This window comes from Triplophysa dalaica, chromosome 14 (assembly GCF_015846415.1).
Source record: "Triplophysa dalaica isolate WHDGS20190420 chromosome 14, ASM1584641v1, whole genome shotgun sequence".
In the NCBI taxonomy this organism is placed as follows: Eukaryota; Metazoa; Chordata; class Actinopteri; order Cypriniformes; family Nemacheilidae; genus Triplophysa; species Triplophysa dalaica.
In genome coordinates this window covers 8,152,725-8,169,275 of record NC_079555.1, presented here as the reverse complement: position 1 = coordinate 8,169,275, position 16,551 = coordinate 8,152,725, and the positions used below count along the sequence as shown (strand labels likewise).

Genomic DNA, 16,551 nt, shown 5'->3' with positions numbered 1-16,551 from the left:
CATTTGACAAAAATCCAAAAACGTTTAAGAGGTAGGAGAATAATACATTTATTTTTGGGTCTTTATCGGGTCAGAATTTTAAAACAATGTACTATTTTCAGTTCTCAGCAAGATCCAGAGTTGTCTTTGTACTTTAATGATAACATTCATTTGAATACTAGAAACTTAATATTCACTTAACGTTAATCCTTCTAAAGGGTCTTTGTCTACTATAAAGAGTAAAGTATTATTTCCTGATCTCCTCGAATGAAATCCACCGTCTCAGTTACACACCATTTGAATGTACTGCTTGTCACAAACATCAAACATAAGAGGTATGATATTAAATTTTACCACAATGAAGTCTTAAGACGTCCATTAGGGTACAAAAACAATTTGTACAATGACACATGCTTGATTAACCAACTACAACACAAGAAAGTTCATTTGACTCTGCTGTTTTGTTCCAGTACCTTGTGGTATTAAAAACAGGACTGAGTGTCTTATACATTGTGAAAAGATCAGCAGTATTCATTCTGTCGACAAATTTACATAACCGACATCACATCGCTGTTGTCAAAGAGCTTGTGCAAGCTGCTCTTTGCGCTCTTCACTGCAAAAGAACCTCAGTTTCCGTGGCAACACTCTCACTTCCACAGACATTGCCTCATATTCCTCATTGTCAATGTCATAAAAGCCAGCGCCCTCCTATGGGTAGGAGAAGAGTTCAAATAGTTAAAGGCAAATATCACAGTACAAATCTGAGAAAAGCTACTATAAGAACCAATAGTTGTTCTCTATAATCGTTCATAGCCTGACAGACTCCATTTTTTTAAACAAATTACCTCACAACAAAATCACACTAACCTTGGGGAGATTGAGACAAGCAGCACTGGCTTCTAGCTGCAAGGAATTTTCTGTAAGTTCCGTTGGGTCCACTGCTTTTTTGGTTCTGCACAACATTGATCATACATCATTGAAACCCACCAACTCATTTTCTAAATCAGGGAGAAATGCAATGTCTTACTAGAGGTATATGATACTCACCCTTCTTTGATAAACTGTCCAACCGTGAGGCTGTCTGGCTCCAGAGTTATCAGCATTGAATCATCTACACGCTAAAGAAAGCAGAAAAAAATGCCATCAAGGGTTAATTTAATATGTAAAACATTATTTTCTTAAACCACTATTGCGTTAGTTTTTTAGATAACTCACTCTTTTAACAGGGTTCTTATTGTGTGTGCTAACTGACAACTCCATTGTGGAGATCTCTTTGTTCTCCCATTGCTCGGGCTCTGGCTCTTTTGATGGTTCTTACAACACAACAGAAATGAATCACAACACAATCAGCTATGGGTTATGGTTTAGTAGCATTAACATTCACATTCTATAAAAAGAAATATAAATGAACAACGGGCTGAAACACATTGTTAAAATACCTTCAATAGGAGGGTTCCAATAGTTCTTCAGTCTGCGGTGGATGCGGTAAAGAAGGTTGGGTCGGGATGGTTTCTCAGCGGGCAGGTCAGGTGGTCGTGGTACCGGACCCATATAGGACAGGGATGCCTGGTGGATCTGTGGCCACTCCTTTGGGGTGAAGAGGACATCCTGATTAATTGTTCTCTTATATGAGTGTAGATGATACACAACGCAACTGAACTATTCTTTACAAGAACTGCACTTACCTTTAGTGTACTAAACCAGTGTGCTGCTCTTGTTTTTAAAGGTCCAAGATACCAATATCTTAACAAAAGTGGGAAAACATAAGATTATTAATAAGAAAAAAAAAATATATTTGCATTTATGCTCTGAATATAGGTTAACGGCAACATACTTGCTTATTTTAGTAGCAACGTCTCTAAATGCACCCCAGCGTAAGCTTGACAGGGCATACACTGGCTGCTCCTTCTCACCCTAGAAACAGAATTACACAATCAACACTGCGTAAAACATATAATGTGTTCTCTATGTAATGCCTGTGCATTTCTCACTTTTATCTGCAGAACATCCAGGGGGACTGTTACTCCTTTAAGAATCGACAGGGTTGCTGTGGTAATGTGTCTGGAGATCAGAAACTTACAATTACAACACAGAATTATACATTTCACTGCTGAATAATCTTTCATAGTTATTTATGTGAGACTTACTGTACTTTGTTGTCAGAAACTAAATGCAGGCTCTGACTCAGAGAGTTACTGAAACCCAGAGGAATAAAACCGATTGGTATTTTACTGAAGGTCTCCTGTGATTTAAGCGGTCAAATTCATAAAAACAACACAAACAGCATAAAGTGTAGATAGTTAGTTTGTACTTTATTGGTACAGTATGAATAACAGACATATGACAAAAATATACCTCATCAGTTCTACGCAGTAGGCCAGTTATCACCTATGTGAAATAGAACATGTGGAAACATTTGAATAATTCTCAAAGGTAAAAACATTAATTTTACATTTGAGGATTGTAAGGGTACCTCTTGTAATGTCCCATCACCACCAGCAATTATCAGTATATCTGTTTGGTCCATTAACTCCATGAGCTTTTTGGCCTGGCCTTCATAATCGGTCTGTTAAAGAAAATCCACAGATTAAATATACCAAAAAACAATAGTAATTCTTGATGGCCATTATTACATACAAAAAGATGATGTTGCCTAAACTAATGTAAAGTATGAATACCTTCACAATTTTAATCTCCATACCAGCCAAGTGTAAAAGAGGGGCTGCATTTTTCTCAAACAAACTATTTGCTTTTCTGCAAAGAGAAAAAAATGCTATAAATATTTGATCTGATTTAGACATTGTATACGGCATTAATTTATTATTTTCTGACAGTGAAGGTTATTCACATAACAATACCTATTGCAGGCAGCAGGATTCAGAATAACCGTGGCTTTCTTCAGATGTTCCTGTGGTCCAATTAATTGTTGACCAAACACCTGTAAAATCACCAGATACACTATATTTTATTGCAGATGAACCTTTAAGTTCTGATCAAATTGTTATATGAAACACATAATTAAACTAAACACTTCTTACCCTGGCCTCTAGGCATGCTTCCCGTCGCAGCACACTGTCACTGTAGAGAAAGAAGTAACATCAATAAAGCACTCATAAGTTAAACATATATCTGCATCTACTATTTTTTAAAAGCATGTCACTCGTGTAAAACTGGGTTTTTATGTTGAGCAAATGTAATAAATACAAACCAGTGCTTTCCATACAGCCAATGTCCCCCATATGACAGCAGACACACAGCAACAGTGGACTTTTTCCAGTGATTCCGTAGAGTCCGAAACACTTTTACCACACGAGCCATTATTACAGTAAAGCTTACTTTCTGGATGTCCTCATGAGGGTACAAAACAATAGCAAATCCAAGCCGAATCAAATTCAAGGCTGCATGTAGATCTTTACCGTTGACATTCCATGGTTCTCCCACAGCATGACCGGTGCGACAAAAAATGAAGTCCCACTAAAACATGAGCAGAAAGTCCGTTCCAAGTGTTTAAAAATCGGCATGGAAAGGTTTTATATTTCTATAAGTTTGTGTCATAATATTAAAACAATGAATGTACTAAAATTCTCATATTTTGTTTTACTCTTGTTTACGAAGGAACGATTATACTGGATCAACTGTTTATAATGGGACTGAATTTGGAGACGGACCGGTTCCAAATCATGCGCTGTAATACGTAAACAGAAGTCAACGCTGTGAAATTACAGCTTCATATGTGCACGTGTGTGAAAATTATTGTATTAAATTATAAAGCTGTGACAATATAAATCATTACTTTGAGTTATAGTGAGTGTACCGAAACCTCTCGAGTTACCAATCATTTATGTGCTGGTGTGACGGCAATGGAGGTTGAAGAATTTGTTTCCAAGACACTTGAGCTCCTGCAAGAGGAGAGAGAAGCGGAGGTAGAAGAAGCACGGTAAATGACACCATAGCGTTCAACTTTACACTTGTTGGAGTTAATCTTTGATTTAATCATAAAGAACCTGACTGTATTTTTTTAAGGGCATGGCAGGAGAACGTATCTCTCAAAACCTTACAGCAGAAGGGAGTGTGCCTGCTGAAACTTCAGGTCGCAAGCCAGCACACTGGCATGTATGGGAGGCTTTTAGTCATTTTTGAACCCAGAAAAATTATAGGACCCTCAGTTCTTCCCAGCAACACATTTGGACCTGGTAAGACATGCTGTCTCTTTATATTGGTTTTAAGGATTATTAATTTGAATACTAAATTTTTGGTTTTTAAAAAAAAGCCTGTAGCCTGTAAAAAAAGCCATTTGACTCAATCGTTGACTAAGCATTCTACTTTGCTCTTTTTCCCTAGGGGACATTATTGGTTTGTATCAATCAGAAGGTCAGAGTCAGCCATCTCAGTTGGGTTCAGGAGTGGTGACACGCATCACTCAGACATCCTTGACAGTGGCTTTTGATGACACACAAGATGGTATCAACTTTGACCGAGGTGGACTTTACAATTTGATGAAGCTGGCGAATGATGTCACGTACAAGCGGCTCATAAAGTATGTGCAGATCTCAGTTCTTGTCTAGTATCATGAAAATCTGTTCAGTAAGCTGTACTGATTAAATCTGTCCTACATGCACTGTTTTTTACTCCGTTAATTGTGGGAATTATATTACTGATGTAGAATTTAATTTGATGTAGCTGTGCTGTGTTTTTTTCAGGGCCTTAAAGTCTTTAAATTCATACAGTGGTGGTCCTGCATCTCACCTGATCAGTGTCTTATTTGGTTATTCAGAACCAGGGACAATATCACATCAACGTAAGAAAATATCGGTTGAAAAGGCCAAAAAACAGGACTATTGTATCAGCTATAGTAAAAATAAAAGTGTTTATGAGTTATAACATATTTGTTTTATAATATTTTTTATTAAACAATTGCAGGTGCATTGGAATTTAACAACACAGGGTTAGATCATTCTCAGAAGGAGGCTGTAGCATTTGCAATTTCTCAGAAAGATGTCGCAATCATACATGGACCACCAGGGACTGGCAAAACCACGACAGTGGTTGAAGTTATCCTACAGGCAGTAAAACAAGAACAAAAGGTATGCACATGGTGATCACGATATCTTCCGGTATATTCAGTTTATTAAAACGTCACATTATGAAAAATGACACTCATGATTGAATTGTGTTTTTATGCAATGTTTGACAACAAAAATGTGCTAAACATCTAAATGATTGTTACCAGGTCCTTTGCTGTGCCCCATCTAACGTGGCTGTTGATAACTTGGTGGAGCGTCTGGTGAGAAGCAAAGTCAAAGTTTTAAGATTGGGTCATCCAGCCCGCCTGCTTGAGTCTATTCAGAAACACTCACTGGATGCCGTGCTTGCGCACAGTGACAACACCAACATCATCGCTGATATTCGCAAGGACATGGACAAAGCTTTGGTAAGATTTTAATTTAACATAATTGTTTTAAATAGCTTTAAATGGCCACAAGTATATGAACAAGTCAAGCTTTTTAAATGGCATTGCATAGATAAATATAAATAGCCAGTGTAGACAGAGTATGTACTACACAAAAGGTGTGATAATACTTCAAATTACAAAATAAATGTATTGACTTAGAGTGAAATGAGGAAGGGCCGTGACAAGGGCCAGCGAAGCAACGTGAAACGAGAAATCGGGGAGCTGCGTCGAGAGCTCCGGTCTAGAGAGGAAACGGCGATCACTCAGATCCTGAAGAGAGCGGATGTTATTTTAGCAACTAACACTGGTGCGTAAACATTTCTTGGGTTTTATGTTTGTATTTGTCAGTTATAAACTTAGACGTGTGATTTGTTTTATACAGGAGCCGCTGATAATGGTCCTCTGAAACATCTTCCTAATGATCATTTTGACATGGTGGTGATAGATGAGTGTGCTCAGGCGTTAGAGAGCAGCTGCTGGATCGCTCTTCTCAAAGCACGCAAGTGCATACTGGCCGGGGATTACAAGCAGCTGCCACCCACCATCAAATCACAGAGGTGTGACAGAATTTTTTTTCTGCAGTTGTGAAAAGCACTATAGAAATGAATTTGCATTAAAAATAATTGTAAATTTCTTTGGTTTCTGTTATTCTTGATAAGCCCTGACTCATATATTAACTGAATAACATAAGGTTATTTATTTTGCAGCGCAGCATCTAAAGGCCTGTCTGTGAGTTTAATGGAACGTCTGATTAAGAAATATGGAGATTCAGTGGTCCGAATGTTGACCACTCAGTATCGGATGAACAGCGCCATCATGCAGTGGGCTTCAGAGCAGATGTATGAGGGCAAACTTATCGCACACCAGTCAGTGGAGAAACACTTGCTTAGGTGTGCACATCATTTTATATGTTAGCCATGTACAAAAGTTTATGTGATGTGATGCTTATACATTTGTATTGCATGGCCCACCCCCTTTTTAATATTTTTCTTATGTGGTCCATGTCGCACAGAGACCTGGTTGGGGTTGCTGATGTTGAAGACACCAGAATCCCTCTTTTGCTTATTGACACAGCAGGTTGTGGCCTTAGTGAGATGGAAAATACGGATGAGCAGTCCAAAGGGAATCAAGGTTGTTATTGGATTCAAACACATCCTTCATTTGTGACCATGGACCACAAAACCACTCATAAGGGTCGATTTTTTTTTTTTTGTTATTTATCAAAATGTATACATCTTCTGAATAAGTTAAATGAATAATCTTTCCATTGATGTATGGTTCGTTAGGATAGGAAAAAAAAGGCAGAGATAAAACTAAAATCTGGAATCTGAGGGTGCAAAAGAAACAAAATTTTGAGAAAATGGCCTTTAAGGTTGTCCGTCAGTGGCGGTGTAGCAAACTGTTGGTAAGAAACAGGTTTGTTTTAACGCTCTCTATTGGCTTACCGCTGTAATGACGTTATGAAGTGTAGATAAAGCTGAAAGCGAAAATTCTAAGCTTTACATGGATACCAAACTTGAATGGATAATTCCCAAAAAGCGGGAGGTAATTTGAATGTTTCCAGACATTCTTGTTCGCCATTTTGCTGCATCCACTCACAAAAAGAAAGTTTTTATATATTAACGGTAGGAAATGTACAAAATATCTTCATTGAACATGATCTTTACTTAATATCCTAATGATTTTGGGCCCTTTGGCTGTTGCTACAAATATACCCATGCTACTTATAACTGGTTTTCTGGTCCACGGTCAGATAAAGTATAATGCAGTGGCTGATTGGGCGATGATGTTCTTTCTGAATTTTGTCTTCATTCTGCATTCCCTAACTCCACAGGAGAAGTAGACATTGTGGCTCTTCATATAAAAGCTCTTACTGGGGCTGGACTTCAAGTCAAAGATATAGCTGTTATTGCACCCTATAATCTCCAGGTGAGAGTAAAAGGAGACAGTAGTTTGAGTGAAAATATTTCTATGCTCTGGAGTCGTTTCTTATCCATTGTATTATTTTTAAACACAAATTATATTATCAACATAATTGTAAAATGATGCTTTTAGTTTTTGCTAAATCTAATTTTTGCTGAACATTTTAATGATCTGAAGGATTTATATGTTTCAGGTGGATCTTTTGAGAGAGAAACTGTCCCATAAACATGCTGAGCTAGAGATCAAGTCTGTTGATGGGTTCCAGGGCCGAGAGAAAGAGGCAGTGGTGTTGTCATTGGTCAGATCCAACCGTAGGGGTATGACAGCGTTAGTACACTATGTGAATGACTGTCTATATCATTTTGCAATGTTTATGCACATAATGCAGCTTATTCGAGGATGTGTGTGCGGAATGCTTGTACAATTAAAAGGTTTGCATATTCCCTTAAGGTGAGGTTGGATTTCTTGCTGAAGACAGAAGGATCAATGTAGCTGTGACTCGTGCCAGACGGCAGCTCACAGTAGTGTGTGATTCTCAGACTGTTCGAAACCATGACTTCCTCAAATCCCTCGTTGACTATATTACTGAACATGGAGAAGTTCGGACTGCGTTCGAGTACCTGGAAGACTGTGTGCCACAGAATTACACCCGTGAAAGTAAAGACAAACAGCTCGGCATTAAAGATGCTTCATCTACAAAGCAGAAGTCCAAAAATCAGGGCAAGAAACCAGAGCAAGAACATAAAAAAAATGCAAACAAGAGCAAAGGAGAGGGTCAGAACAATGCTCGGTCTGGTCAACAAAATCAAGCTTCCAACTCACACCATCCTGAACCCAGAGATGCTGAGCAGACCCAGATTAAGAGACAAGAGATCAAGGAGCAGATACTAGACTTCCTAAAGGATCAAAACAAGACAGAACTACAATTTTCTTCCTTCCTTAATTCCCATGAGCGACTGCTGGTCCACGAGATCTCTGAAGAGCTGGGATTAAAGCATGAGAGTCACGGAGTGGGGAAGAACCGTCATGTCACTGTCTCCCGGACACAGGCATCATCGGAAAATCCAGAGAAAGAGCCAGAGACCCAACCAACTGAGGTGACTGCAAGTTCTGCAGGGGTGCTGGATGGAGAAAAATCTGAGAAACCCTCACAGTCGGCCGTTGATCTGAAAAGCCTGCATATGGAGCGCATGCGTCGAGAGATGGAGAAACGCGAAGAGAGAAAACAGCAAAAACAACAGAGCGTCAAACTGGAGTCAAATCTCAATGCCAGTAAAAGCCAGTCGGTTAAGAAATCGAAAGGCACAACCAAAGGTTTGTGATGTCTCTTAAGTAATATTATTGTAATCAGAATCTCTTTAAAAATCAGAACCAACATTCTCTGTGCTGTATGGCATTTTTTTTTTTTTTTACAGGAAGCACTAAGATGAAAGCAGGAGCAGTGGATATTGCTGCAGCTGCTGCAGGAGATGATGATTTTGACGCTCTTATCGATGCTGTGGTGAAGGCAGAAAGCGTATGCGGGTTTGTCAAGTGTAAAGCCAGCGTCCTCACATTAGGACAGCTCTGCATCTACTGTAACAGACAATACTGTCTGAGTCATCACATACCTGAGGTAAAATGTGCAAGGAGTCTAAATCATGAAAAATTTTGGGCTGTTCCTGGGTCTGTCTACCACCTGCCGCTTTGCATATCCTTCTGAAGAATACCAACGTTAGAAAAAGAGCAGCTGCAGTTTATTTTTAACAAGGTCCCTAATAGCTTCATTTGCTAGTACAGTAAGTGCAGCAAAACACTGTATCTCACAAAAGTGAGAAAGGTGCTGTGTGTAAATTTTTGAAGGATCTATTGACAAAAATCCAATATAACATACTTAACTATCTCTTCAGAGGTGTATAAAGTCCTTACATAATGAAACTCTGCTCTACAGAGCGCATTTCGTAAGTACGAAATCTCCTTCGGCAAAGAATCTTAAACGTGACAACATCTTAGTTCTGTGTCAGCCGCCATTGTGCTTCGGAAGGGAGGGGTGGAGTGAGCCATTGGTCACAATTCGCTACCTCTAAAATGAATACTATCCTGATAATGACCTTTAAAAAAGATAAAACATGTATATATAACCCCTTTGAAACTTGCTTACATCTTATGCTGCATTAATGCTATATATATATATATATATAAGATTTTAGAATAATGATATGCTATCCTTCAGGTTCACGGATGTGGAGACGAAGCAAAATCTCATGCTAGAATGAGGATCAGTAAGGAGGGGGTGCTGTATGCTGGTAGTGGACAGAAGGACAAGTCAATGGACCCAAATAAAAAAGCACACCTCCAGAGAAAACTGGACTCCAAACTCAAAGGAATGGCATCTCACAGAAAAACCAAAGCTAAGGACAAAGAACAATAAGATTGTAGAACACACTAGATCTATTTCATGCTGTTGGATTTCAGTTATAATGAATGTTTCCTTGTGTTTTTTGTTTGTGTGAGTTAAAAAAAAATGTATTTAGGTTTTAAGAACAGCTGCAATTTAAAGAGATAAAAGCTATTATACACGCCCTTAGGTCATTACAAACCCATTTGAATTTCTTTCTTCTGATTCATATGGGTTTCAAAAGACATGAGGGTGAGTTTAATTTTTTTAGGTGAATGGATACATTGTCAACAAATAACAAGAATCAAACATGCGGCCATTTTGTAATAGTACTGTTAGCTGGCACTGCTTGAAATACAGAATCCAACCTAATGCTGGATTTAAATCCCTTTAAACCTTTAAAAGATTTATGTCTTGTAGGATTGTTGTTGGGATGAATATTTGGAGTTCTTTCAAAGTTGTTAATACCTTATGGTCAGACTACTGGAACCTAAGCTTAGATAACTTTTCCCACTTTATCTCAATGATGTTCATGTCAGATGTACTGTGACTCATTTATTCCATAATCTGAACACAAGAGCTGTGAGCTACAGTAATTCCAGTTAATACAGGTTATAATAAATTTAGTCAAAGCACATCCCCTCAGTGTCTCTAATTGCACAGTATGTACATGTACAGTATATCCATCTTGTCCACAAGAGGACATGAGAGACACGAGGTGGAATTGTGAGAGCCAGGAATCTGGTTAGTGCGGGAATTGGATGGTAAATAAATTAGGATCAATACTCCAAAACGTTATATGACGATATATGTACAACAACGTCTGGCAGTTTTTTGGGGGGCATACTCGCATACATTACCTTACGCCTACGCCTAAACAATCTCTCTTGCAGAATGGGTTGAGGATACTTAACATTGATGTTCAGCCTTTTCACGTCTCATCAGAATGAACAGAAAAAAGTAATTCAAGATTTGCGCATGCTGTTACATGTTTGTCTAATGTGTGTATCTATGAACCACCTCCTGTAACTCTTGTTGTGGATAGAAGATTTTAGTAATTTTAGCAAAAAATAGCACACATCTTTTGCCTAAAAGTTATGTTTAGAGAATTCATGGAGTGTTTTTATAGGACATAATTTATTTGTCATATTGAAACTTATTACAATATTTGTAATCCTATAGTACATGCACTTCAGTATTTTAATATGGTTCTAGGTTTACTGTAGGTGATACTCTGGGCTTGGCACTAATAATAGCTCTGCAATGCTCCGAATCAGGTATAACCAGTTACGTCCAATTAATAGTTCCAAAATAAAAAAACCTAAAGGAATTTTTACATCAAAATGTTTTAAGTAAACATTGAGATAAGTTTCTGTTAAATGCTTTTCCGTTTATTGTGCAAATCTGCATAAACAGCATCAAAACTGTCATTTTTTTTTCAGAACAATATAACTGAACCAATGAATTTCATATTCTATGTATATTCATGACAAATACTGGCACCCATTTTTAATTCTGTAATGAAATAATCTCATGTAAATGCACTCTCATAAAAGAAAATAGAAAGAATTAACACACAAATATTTTAAAGGAACACTTCTGAGGAAATTGCAGAAAAATAAATTACTCTTGAGATATATTAAGTAAATGCCTGGACACATAAAAAACAAATTAAAAAGATAATATTTTTGTATTGTAGGTATGGACCAATTCGAAAGATGTAAACAACGCTGGTCAAGAAAAACTTCCTGTTTTAGTTTAACACTACACAAATGTTTAAACAATATAAACATATCAATGTATTAAACAAATTGATTTATGATTTAATTATATATGTAATGGATGAAACCAGAAGTGCTTTTGTGCCAGTGTTCACATCAAGTGTCTGGTGTGCCCCTTATTGACACTTTAAAATGAACAGATTCTGAGTGTGCTTCCCTGATTTACCCCAATGGAGAAATAAGGAAAGATGGTCTCTTTAAACCTCACATCTTTAAATGTGTAAATGCTTGTACCATTTTTTGTATTGGTAAAGGACACCTTTCCTTTCTCATAGTCCAATTCAACTGTAACTATCTGCAGTTTCCTTTTTAAACTGAGGGGTGTGTGTGGAGACGTCTGAGCCCTATACTCCTCATTACTGAGACCAATTACCCAGAAACCATTTGTTGGGCTGAGGAACTCTGAACTCTTCCTTCTGATGGACTCCCGTGCCACTCCAATATACCACTCGCAGTTATCTAACACTTCCACGTGCCAGCAGTGCTTTCCTGAACTGAATCCACAAGCAGCGAGTACTGCCATGCGACTCGTGCAGCGCTTGGGGTTATCTGGAACCTGCTGTTGTTTTCCATACTTGACGGTGGTCAGTTCATCACTGATGATCAAGTTAGGATGGGCTGTGTTTGGATCGAAATTGACATGGCCTGGAGAGAAGCAAACAAGTCGCCGTTCAGTATTTAAAAGTCATTGGAATTTGGCAACGTGATGTGAATTAATGATATGATGAGTTGTTTATTTTAGGTGGAATTTTTTGATAACTATTGATGTGAAGCCTACTTACAGCGATTGACAACTTTTTCCATTCTTTTCCAGACCCCATGCTTTAATGACCCCAGGTACTGAGACACGTCTATATTAGCCCCTGCCGGATATTCGGCTTCACGCACAATGTAAGTAGTCCTGCAATAAACGGGTTTATTCAATACAGATTGGAAAAATAAATTTGTAATTTTGCATAAATCCTGCTGCTTACGATACCTTTTTATTGCCTCCTTACATTCCTGTAGGAATATATGAAAATGTTAGCGTAATTGTATGAAATTTTATGCTTTGCATCAGATTATGCCATATGTGGTAAAGTTAAAATAAAATTTGAAGGGAAATTGACCTTTAAAAATGATAGATCGTCTGCTATTGTGATGGGCTCTACGTAGTTTTTGATGTCATTGAGCTCTTCAATGATCTTGTTGACTTGTTCCAATCGTTCGCTCACCATCCCAATCTTGGTTTTTGTTTGATCTTTCAGCACTATAAGCCGAGCTCTTTCATCCTCCCTCAAGAATTCATGTAACTTTTCGTACTCTTTCTTTATTTCCTCTGCAGTTTCAGCTGCTTGTGTCTGTATATTAAAATAGAAATAAATATGACTGGGTTATCCTTTAAAACGTGTATGTTAAAGAAACAGTTCAGCCAAATACTGACAGTTATGCACCTTTTGCCCTGTGAAAAAACTATTCTGGTAAATACAAACACAATCATACACAAGCAATAACCTTTGTTTGAAACAAAATATTAATATATTGTAATATTCCTGATGTTTTTTTTTGGCAAACTTTTGATTTGATTCATGCATTTGCTCTTGACCCAACAAACAGCATTGTATTATATGACTATAAACTGAATTACTAAACTTTCTTTGACTTTCATAAAGAGCACAAGTAAAAGCATCCCATTTGTTAAAAGAAAACTTTTATATCAATATGTTCTGACCATGTACATGGTCATTTGGGTAATCCTATTTTTTGTTTCTCCTTTGGATCTTTTATTTAAAAAATTGGGGAGAATATAACACTATGAATTTTTTTATCTTATACACACAATTATTGGCAACCTAAGAAATTTTTATGAGTAATATATCTCCCAAGTATATTCCCATTGATATTTACACCAAGTTGACTAGAAACATGATGTTGTCCAGTCATGACTTAATAAATAGAATAAATATAAGTAACACAAAGCCCAAACCCCAATAATCATTCATCACAATGTGTTAAACCAAAGCATATAGTTCTGAAGTGCAATATATTTCTGTTGAGGTACACAAAATACAAAATGATATGAACAATATAGAAAATGAGTTGGATGACCTTAAGATAAGAGAGCACCAACATTTGAAGGATCTTAAAAGATACTGTATGAAGGAATGGACCTGGATGACTTGCCATATATTCTCAAACCTCATCAGACGTAAAAGAAAAGAAGCTGTTTATCATGCAAATGGAGGTAGCAAAAAGTTTGAATACAAGGGTGCCAATAATTGTGACAAGGGTGTATTAGAGAAAAACTTTTTTTTCATAATATGATATTCCCACTTGAAATTGTTTTACTTTAATGAAATGTTGGAATATTGTCGATTTTTTTAATAAAAGATCTGAAGAAGAAACAATGCAGATTTATTTTTACAGCCGCCTTTGTTAATATTAACCAAGGGTGTCAATAATAGTGTTCGGCACTGTACATTATGTAAACACAAACTTAGATTCTGAATGCGATTAACTGTTTAATAGACCTATAGTTTTTAAACAAATCCTGCAGTTTTATTGCTTTATTGCTTGGTTCACCTGTATATACGCTTTCAATTCATCCAAGCTCTCCTTTAATTTTTCAGATCTGTTCAGATGCTGTTTCAAGGGATTATACATGGCTGTGAGCTCTCTCTGTAAATTGGAAGATAAAAAATCCACACACTAAATGTTATATCAAAAGATGTTATCCACAGATTTGTTATTCATATACTCTTCTGAATACAGATCGAACCCTTACCTGTATTTCCAATGTGGCCTCGGATATCGAGCAGTACTTGTGATTTGCATGGCTCCTCGTTGATGTGCAAACTGTACATATAAGCTCTGTATCTTTCCTACAAAAGAACTTTAACTCTTCGTTGTGAATTAAGCAACGTTCCACTGATCCTACCGTTAAGTGCTTTGGCTTCAGTTTGAAGACATCTGAAACTTTCCTTAGAGCCTGATTGATCGAAGGTCTGGATGAGCTCGCTGTACGGTAACACACGGGACATTGCTGTAATCCTCTACATTCCCATCGTGTGTGAATGCACCTTTTACAAAAACTGTGGTTGCAGTTTAGGGTGACAGGATCCTTGAAGACCTCATGGCACAAAGGACATGTTAGATCCTCCTCGCGGAATGGACAATCTGCTGCCATCAGAAGTGGTTCGGCGATTTCAAAACAAACTATCCTATGCCGGCTGACAGAAGTGTGTTTAGAAGTGTGCTGAGAGAGACTGGTTAGACCTGATTTTTAACATTCACCTTGTTTTCCTGTAAGACTGGCACTGTCATTCTTTTGGCACTCTCATTGAAAACATCAGAAATTAATCAGCAAAAAGTTTTTATTGCAGATTTAATAAAAAAAAGTCCCTTATATTTAACATAGGACTTCTTTAACAAACAACGAGTCTTCATTTCAGAAGATTCTGAAGTACCACGCAAGTAGGGACAAATGATAAGAGGTAGTTCTGACCTGTGAGGAACCAGGATGTGAGATACTTTTGATACACAACATGCAATGAGTAAACAGGAAACTAGGAACTTAAAGATAAACACTGTAAAGGTTATGAAAATAAAGTAAAAGGGAAACCAATAAGCAGCATCTACATATTGCTCCCATATGAGTTCAACAACTACCATGTCATGTTTTAATGTGTTTGCCCACTACACATATTACAAAATATTACATAGGCTTATTCTAGGACTGTAAGCGACTTTGAAGTGTATTATATTGTATTTTATGTTTTTATAATAGGTATGGAATAATTAAAAAAGTATACGCTGTTAAAAGTAGAAATCAGAGGAAACGTGCACTAGACAATGTTATATGTAAATCTCTGCATAGTGAAAAATCGTCTAAACACTTTATGAACATCTGTCAGTAGTTCATTATGTATTTTTAGACATTGTTAACTGTACTAGCTGCATAACTTAAATAAAATGATGGTATAATTAGCTCAACCTGATTTTGCCAAGTTGTTGATGTCCTCAAGACAACATATTTTGTTGACCTAAGGACAACATTTTTATAAATTAAACCTAAACCCACACAAAATCCCAACCTTACCATAATTTACCCCTAAAATTAGAGGGAAATGATAAGTGAAAAACAATGGTCTAGAAGCACCTAATCCTGTTTGGAAGATTAAACTTAAAATGAACTGTAAGTTTATTTCTGAAATCTGAATGGTTGATTTAAATGTTGTCCCAGGGTCAACGTGATGATGTCCTAAGAATATCAACCACTTGGCAAAAACAGGAGAGCCATATAATAACTGTACAAAATCATTATATGTAGCGTTTGTAAATTGTGGGATTAATAAAAATCAATACAGAATTTATAATTATTATCACATTTAAATATTTCACCATACATACAAAAATACTCTTGCTTTTTTGATTGATCGATTCATTCATTATTGAATGAAATTGCCCACAAAGAGATAAAAACAAATGCTCATTTTGGGCCACTCTGATAAAAATTTCTTATTTGAGAAATCATGAGGTTCAAAGCGCATATTAACAATATTTCTAATTGCAGATGCCATTAATGCCTTTGAAAAAAGAAGCTACTTTTCACATTCTGTTGATTCAGAATAAAAGCGCTCAGAGTACATTGTAAAATGTCAGAGTAGTATAACATACTGACAAAAGACAATATCGTCATAAATAATTGTTATAAATAGTTAACAAAATGCATAATTGGTCAAGAAAATACATCAAACACATGCCCTTGCTACCTCACAGTATTACAGTTCAATAACAAGAGGGCGGTTAGAGACATTTGAGTTTACTCCAAGCTCAAAACAAACTTCAAACTCAAATAAAACAGCATCTCAATAAATCTTAAATCACTGACAAATAAATACTTCTAACATTACATAAATGGTTCTTAGTCCTTATTTACACATTCTACATTGTTTATAGATTGGAACAGACATAATTGCTTTGAAAGTCATATAAACAATTATTTCAAAAGTGGATTTTTGTTCTGTTCTTTGATATAATAGCAATAATGCACTCACCTC

General features: G+C 36.7%; 3 protein-coding genes across 5 annotated transcripts; 1 reads left to right on the top strand and 2 right to left on the bottom strand.

Annotated features, from left to right (window-relative positions):
• Nucleotides 1–32: 32 nt before the first annotated feature.
• Nucleotides 33–3,424, bottom strand: agk (acylglycerol kinase). 2 transcript variants are annotated; one of them, XM_056766129.1, is made up of 15 exons: nucleotides 3,188–3,424; nucleotides 3,018–3,057; nucleotides 2,838–2,917; nucleotides 2,658–2,733; nucleotides 2,453–2,545; nucleotides 2,335–2,367; nucleotides 2,127–2,221; nucleotides 1,971–2,040; nucleotides 1,814–1,893; nucleotides 1,665–1,722; nucleotides 1,419–1,566; nucleotides 1,195–1,292; nucleotides 1,027–1,097; nucleotides 847–931; nucleotides 33–687 (listed from the first exon to the last, which is right to left on the bottom strand). In XM_056766129.1, the coding sequence occupies exons 1-15, from the start codon at nucleotides 3,295–3,297 to the stop codon at nucleotides 556–558; spliced, it is 1,269 nt and encodes a 422-aa protein (XP_056622107.1). In that variant the 5' UTR covers nucleotides 3,298–3,424; the 3' UTR covers nucleotides 33–555. The 2 variants fall into 2 exon arrangements, with proteins under 2 accessions (XP_056622107.1, XP_056622108.1); XM_056766130.1 differs by having other exon boundaries at nucleotides 2,838–2,937; nucleotides 3,188–3,327.
• A 228-nt stretch (nucleotides 3,425–3,652) lies between these two features.
• ighmbp2 (immunoglobulin mu DNA binding protein 2) lies at nucleotides 3,653–12,490 on the top strand. 2 transcript variants are annotated; one of them, XM_056766094.1, is made up of 16 exons: nucleotides 3,653–3,916; nucleotides 4,003–4,172; nucleotides 4,321–4,516; nucleotides 4,680–4,777; nucleotides 4,900–5,063; nucleotides 5,210–5,410; nucleotides 5,591–5,738; nucleotides 5,814–5,988; nucleotides 6,139–6,321; nucleotides 6,444–6,562; nucleotides 7,266–7,360; nucleotides 7,548–7,671; nucleotides 7,805–8,668; nucleotides 8,770–8,969; nucleotides 9,567–11,008; nucleotides 12,327–12,490. In XM_056766094.1, exons 1-15 carry the CDS (start codon nucleotides 3,840–3,842, stop codon nucleotides 9,762–9,764), a joined length of 3,012 nt encoding a protein of 1,003 aa, XP_056622072.1. In that variant the 5' UTR covers nucleotides 3,653–3,839; the 3' UTR covers nucleotides 9,765–11,008; nucleotides 12,327–12,490. The 2 variants fall into 2 exon arrangements, with proteins under 2 accessions (XP_056622072.1, XP_056622073.1); XM_056766095.1 differs by lacking the exon at nucleotides 12,327–12,490 and having other exon boundaries at nucleotides 8,770–9,294; nucleotides 9,567–9,707.
• Nucleotides 11,001–14,683, bottom strand: LOC130435444 (zinc-binding protein A33-like). Its single transcript, XM_056766096.1, has 6 exons — nucleotides 14,277–14,683; nucleotides 14,075–14,170; nucleotides 12,622–12,852; nucleotides 12,492–12,514; nucleotides 12,295–12,413; nucleotides 11,001–12,157 (listed from the first exon to the last, which is right to left on the bottom strand). Exons 1-6 carry the CDS (start codon nucleotides 14,676–14,678, stop codon nucleotides 11,640–11,642), a joined length of 1,389 nt encoding a protein of 462 aa, XP_056622074.1. The 5' UTR covers nucleotides 14,679–14,683; the 3' UTR covers nucleotides 11,001–11,639.
• Between the last annotated feature and the right edge of the window lie 1,868 nt (nucleotides 14,684–16,551).

Coding starts and splice junctions, on each gene's coding strand:
- ighmbp2 (XM_056766094.1), top strand. CDS start 3,840: ATGGAGGTTGAAGAATTTGTTTCCAAGACACTTGAGCTCCTGCAAGAG. Junction 4,173..4,320: donor CAGCAACACATTTGGACCTG/GTAAGACATGCT, acceptor CTTTTTCCCTAG/GGGACATTATTGGTTTGTAT. Junction 7,672..7,804: donor GGTCAGATCCAACCGTAGGG/GTATGACAGCGT, acceptor TATTCCCTTAAG/GTGAGGTTGGATTTCTTGCT.
- LOC130435444 (XM_056766096.1), bottom strand. CDS start 14,678: ATGGCAGCAGATTGTCCATTCCGCGAGGAGGATCTAACATGTCCTTTG. Junction 12,853..14,074: donor AATTGAAAGCGTATATACAG/GTGAACCAAGCA, acceptor TTTAATATACAG/ACACAAGCAGCTGAAACTGC. Junction 12,158..12,294: donor GGAAAAAGTTGTCAATCGCT/GTAAGTAGGCTT, acceptor GCTTCTCTCCAG/GCCATGTCAATTTCGATCCA.
- agk (XM_056766129.1), bottom strand. CDS start 3,297: ATGGCTCGTGTGGTAAAAGTGTTTCGGACTCTACGGAATCACTGGAAA. Junction 2,734..2,837: donor AATCCTGCTGCCTGCAATAG/GTATTGTTATGT, acceptor TTCTCTTTGCAG/AAAAGCAAATAGTTTGTTTG. Junction 1,723..1,813: donor GTTGCTACTAAAATAAGCAA/GTATGTTGCCGT, acceptor ACTTTTGTTAAG/ATATTGGTATCTTGGACCTT.